Below are 6,074 nucleotides of genomic sequence, written 5' to 3'. Positions count from 1 at the left end.
AAAGATTCAGATATTAATAATTTATTTAAATATAATGACAAAATATGCGAGTTCATAAATATATGTGAACATTATAAAATTCATATGAACTCTCAACAAAAGCCCGAACTTAAGAAAACATACAATTCAATTGAACACAATATACAATATTTAAGTAAACATATAGAGACTGCTAAAAAGGATAATATCCTTTTAAAAAAAAAGTTAAAGAGATCTACTGATCCTTTATTTTTATTAACATTAGAACAAAAAAATAAACAGTTATGTATAGATATAGAAAATCGTAAAAAAGAAATTAAATTTTTAAAAGAAAGTATAAGAAAAAATGAAAAACTATTAGATTCCAACAAAAAAAAACCGAACCCAGTATCTTTAGAAAAGGAGTATAGAAATTTATTAAACCAACAATCTAATTTGTGTTCTAGATTAATACAGCTACAAAATGGAAGCAGGCTATATGAGGAAAGTATTCAAAGGTAATACATAAAAAATCTGATATATAAAGTAACATCATATATTATATATAAGACGGGTAAATATTCATGTATGTTAATGTATGAGCACCATATGTCATAGGAGTCAATGAGTACATATAATATATAAACATATATATATATATATATATATTACACTGATTATTACATTTTTTGTATTTTTTTTTTTTTTTATTATATATTTCATCCTTTACAACATCATCACGTTCATTTGTTTGTTTATTTTTTTTATTTTATTTGATTTGATCCAAGAATTGATGACCAACTTGAAGAAATAAAAAAAAAAATGAACGATTTGAATTTGGAAAAAAAAAACGAAAAAGAACATTTGATAGAAGGGGTAAGCGATATGAGTAAAGAAAATTTAGAAAAAAAAATATTCTTATTAAATACAAAAAGAGACGAATTAAAAAAAGAAAAAAATAATATTATTAATAATCTTAATAACTCCTTATTAAAATTAAAAAAGCAAATTTCTGTTTTGGAAAATGAGAAAATTAATTTATTAAATGATGAAAAAAGTCATATAGAAAAGTCACAAATATTAAAGAGGACATTAAACACAAAGATGAATAAAATGAATAAGCATGAGAATAAAATAAAAACGAATGTTATAAAAAAGAAAGATATGAATAAGAAAGAGCAAATCGAAGAACAACAGGAGGATAACACGCTCAAAGAAGACAACAAAAATGAAAAAGTACATTATGTAAAAGATATAAAAGAAGATAATGATATACAACATTATAATGAAAATAATAAATATATGTATCAACAAAATATACACTCTTTGAAGTATGAACAAAATGTTGAAAGATATGATCGTACAATAACACCTCAACCATCTAATAATTTTATTGAAAGTTTGTTAGAAGACCAAACACCTGAACATAAACAAGATATTAATCCAATTATAAAAACACAAGAGGATGTAAGCAAACCTTGGGAAGAAAATGGAAACAATAATATATATGATGATATAAACAATGAAAATATAACAAAATATAACACCAAAAAAAAAAAAATAAAAAATAATAGTAATGTATTTCTTCCACAGTTCGAAGAAGACATACTCCTTAAACTTCAAAAAACGGTCAACATGAAATTGAATGAAAAAAAAGAAAAAGAGGAACACATGATACAGGAAGAGATAAAAGATGTAGAACAAGATATAAATGATGATGATGTGGTTGAAGAAGAGATAAAAAAGGTCGAACAAGATATAAATGGTGATGATGTGGTTGAAGAAGAGATAAAAGATGTAGAACAAGATATAAATGATGATGATGTGGTTGAGGAAGAGATAAAAGATGTAGAACAAGATATAAATGATGATGATATGATTAATGAAGAGATAAAAAAGGTCGAACAAGATATAAATGATGATGATGTGGTTGATGAAGAGATAAAAGATGTAAAACAAGATATAAATGATGATGATGTGGTTGAGGAAGAGATAAAAGATGTAAAACAAGATATAAATGATGATGATGTGGTTGAGGAAGAGATAAAAAAGGTCGAACAAGATATAAATGATGATGATGTGACGGTTGAGGAAGAAATCGATGAGAGAGATGAACATGAAAATGAAATAAACGAACCTGAAATTCATAAAGAAATAATTAAAGAAGATGGCATATTAGATGATATAATAAATAATGATGAAATAAAAATGAATGATAATATAAAAGATGAAATTTTAGAAAAGGATAAAAAGGAAGACATGATATTAAGAGATGAAAGGGAAAATGAAACATATACAAATAATATACAACAATATAATAATTCATATAATATAACAAATGATGAACAAACTTTTAAAGATGAAGACATCTTTGAAAAAATGAATAATAATGACAACTTTAAAGAAATAAATGAACCTGATAAAGATATGATAAAACAAGAAAATATTATTTTACATGTTACTGAAAAGAGTGTCATGACAAATGATCAAATAGAGAAAGGGATCCAAAATAAAGAAGAAGAAATAAATGAAGATATGGAAAAGGAAACTTTGAACTTTTAAAAAAAAAAAAAATAAAAGCTATTTATATGAATAATATTTATCCTTTTCAATTTATATTATATTACATATATATATATATATATATATATATATATATATATATATATTTTTAACAAAACATGGCACGCTTTTAATTGAACAAATAAAATATACATATATATATAATATATATTACAATTTCTTTATTTTTAATTTATAATATTGTGTTTTTATGTAATAATAGTTTTTTTTTTTTTATCAAAACAATCTTTTGAAAATTTTTATGTGTGTATTTTTTTTTTTAAACAAAATATTATAAAGTTATTTATCCAATATATATATATATATATATATATATATATATATTATGGTAAGTTTTATTTTTATTTTCTTGTACACTTTATATTATATGTGTTATATGACTAAAAAATATAGAGAATCTTTAAAATATATATATAAATATTTTTTTGAATATTTTTGCTTTTTTTTTTTTTCTAAACATTTTTTGAAAAAAAAAAAAAAAAAGAGAAAAAAATAATACTTTTTCCTCATGAGGATTCAAATACTATTCATTCTGCTATTAATACAAAAGTTAGCATAATACTAAATGTATATAATATATATATATATATATATAATATCATTAAGTTGTAAAAAAAAAAAAAAAAAATTTCTTTTTTTAGCTTATCCATATTATGTTTAATTATATATATATTCTATAGAAGTAATATATATATATATATATATATTCATTCATATATTATTTCTTTTATGTTTCTTTTATAAAATAAAAAAAGGTTATCCTTTCAATATACTCTAACAATGGAAAATTATAGAAGAGCATATCACAGTGGCTCTTGGTATACCAACAAAAGTAATGTTTTTTTTTTTTTTTTTTTTTTTTTTTGAAACAACAGATTATTAAGATGATATATTAAAGTATAATATGAAACAATAACATATATTATATCCCTTTTATTTTTTTATATATTAGGAGAAGTGTTGAAAAGTAAAATTGAGGAGTCATTTAAAAGGGCAAATGCACAAAAGCAAAATGTCAAGGCAGCCATATGCCCGTAAATTATGAAACCACATAAAAAAAAATATAAATATAAATATAAATATGAATATATATATATATAAATATATATATTACAATTTATATATATTTATATATCCATAATATTATCATAAGATTATTTGTTTTTTTATTCTTATATTTATTTTATTCATATAGCCATGCGGGATATGACTATGCGTTGGAAACTAATTCTCACGTGTATGCAAGCATAGATGTAGAAAATGTGTAAGTAAAAAGAAAAAAACATAAAATATAAAATAAATAAATAAATAAATATATACATATATATATATATATATATATATATTTATATAATGTAGGAAGAACATTTTTATTCTTGGCCCAAATCATCACATTTATAATAAAGGCTTTTTATTTCCTCGTGTTGAAAAATATGAGACACCATTTGGATTTTTACAAATAAATAAACAGAGTAAAATGCTATACACAAATTGTATATTTTTAATTATTCATACTTACATATATATATATATATATATATATATATATGTATATTATTTTTTTGTAGTTATATTAGATATAATAAAAAGTGATACACACAATTTGTACAATTTTATCGATCCTGATGATGATGAAGAAGAACATTCTATAGAAATGCAATTGCCACTAATAAAATATATAATTAAAGAGTAAGATATAAATAATTATATGTTTATATATAAATGTATAAAGGTTTTAATGTTCAAGAAAAAAAGGAATTAAAATTTAATTATTTATGTCCATAAATAATTATATGTACTAAACACATTAATATATTTCAAAAATATATATATATATATATATATATATTTATATTTATATTTATATTATTTTTTCCCCCCTTGTTTTTATAGTAAGGATATAAAAATTGTACCTATATATGTAGGCTCCATAGGAAATGATTTAAAAAAAATAGACTTATTTGGTACTTAAAAACTAATGAATGAAATATATATATATATATATATATAATGATTAAGTTACATAATAATATGGGTTATATAATAATGACATGACTATTTATTGTTAATATTTTATTTTTTTTTTTAGCTAATCCTTTAAAAAAATATTTCCAAGATCAACACAACTTGTTTTTATTTTCTTCTGATTTCTGTCACTATGGACCAAGGTAAGTAATCATTTTAATGATTAATTTATTTTTCAACTTCAAATATAAATATTTAGTATGTTTAATTATGATCGTATTAAATATTTATATATTATTCTTACCTTTTTAGATTTAGATTTACGAATATATTACAAAAATATTCCGATACATTTATTTTTAAACAAATTGAAGTAAACAATGAAAACATGACCTACTTATAGGGATTCACATAAATATATATATATATATATATATATAAATATGTGCATACATTTTTTTTTTATATTTATTTTTTTATTTTTTGTAGAATATGGACAAGGATGCGGTCAACATAATTAGCCATCATGATTTAACAGGTGAAAAAAAAAAAAAAAAAAAAAAAAAGACAATAAAATCAAAAAATTATATTTAATTTTTTAAATGAATATTATAATATATATCATTGTGGAAATTAATTTTAACCCTTGAACGATCTTCTATATATATATATATATATTTTATGTTTATATTTTTTGTAGGATTTGTTGATTACCTGAATGAAACGCATAACACCATTTGTGGATCGAATCCCATTAAAATTATGCTAAATGTACATTAAATGATATTTTGAATTAAATATTATAAATATAAATAAATAAATAAAAAAATATACACACATATATATATATATATATATATATATACTTTATTTTTTTATCATTTTATAGTTACTTCAACATTATTCAGCATCAGTATCCACAAAATTAATGCATTACTCTCAGGTAGCTTTTTTTTTTTTTTTTAAAACAACCTGAACTATTCAGGTCATTTTAATATAATATATATATATATATATATATATTTTTTTTTTTTTTTTTTTTTTTTTAGTCAAACCATGCTAAGAGTAGGAGTGATTCTTCCGTTTCCTATGCTGGGGTAATATCCACTGTAAATTAATTTTTCAGATACAAATTTATATAGACACATATTAAACAAGATACTATAGAATCACAAACATATATATATATATATATATAATATATTTAATGTGTATCATTATTTTTTTACATTAATTACATTGCACCGAATTTTTTTTTTTTTTTTAATGTTCAACATTTGTATTATCTTCAAATATGAATCCATATGGATCTTCTTTTTATATATTAACAAATTAAAAGTATATTAATAAGATTTGGTAAATAAAGAAAGTTTAAAAAAAAAAAATTAAAACAAGAAATATATTTACAAAAAGAAATATTAAAAACAAAACACACAAAAAAATAAAATAAAATAAAATAATAATAAAAAGAAATTGATGACATAACAAATAAAACATAAAAAATAAATAAGAAAAATTAAAAAAAAAAAATATATATATATATATATTTAATATATATATTTAATATA

General features: G+C 19.9%; 2 protein-coding genes across 2 annotated transcripts; both read left to right on the top strand.

The window, feature by feature from the left end:
- Positions 1-2,520, top strand: PRSY57_0415100 (hypothetical protein; the record flags this gene model as incomplete). Its single annotated transcript, XM_020114516.1, has 2 exons — positions 1-476; positions 747-2,520. Coding segments are annotated over 2 exons (2,250 nt in total), but the record flags the coding sequence as incomplete, so codon positions are not given.
- An 801-nt stretch (positions 2,521-3,321) lies between these two features.
- PRSY57_0415000 (memo-like protein) lies at positions 3,322-5,624 on the top strand (the record flags this gene model as incomplete). Its single annotated transcript, XM_012906006.2, has 12 exons — positions 3,322-3,373; positions 3,494-3,575; positions 3,737-3,805; positions 3,901-4,013; positions 4,110-4,230; positions 4,435-4,505; positions 4,631-4,709; positions 4,819-4,879; positions 4,996-5,044; positions 5,207-5,277; positions 5,396-5,449; positions 5,556-5,624. 12 exons carry the CDS (start codon positions 3,322-3,324, stop codon positions 5,622-5,624), a joined length of 891 nt encoding a protein of 296 aa, XP_012761460.2.
- Between the last annotated feature and the right edge of the window lie 450 nt (positions 5,625-6,074).

The sequence above is a fragment of the Plasmodium reichenowi genome, chromosome 4 (genome assembly GCF_001601855.1).
Source record: "Plasmodium reichenowi strain SY57 chromosome 4, whole genome shotgun sequence".
In the NCBI taxonomy this organism is placed as follows: domain Eukaryota; phylum Apicomplexa; class Aconoidasida; order Haemosporida; family Plasmodiidae; genus Plasmodium; species Plasmodium reichenowi.
Note: the sequence above shows the minus strand (reverse complement) of the source record. Positions and strands in the feature narration are given on the sequence as shown.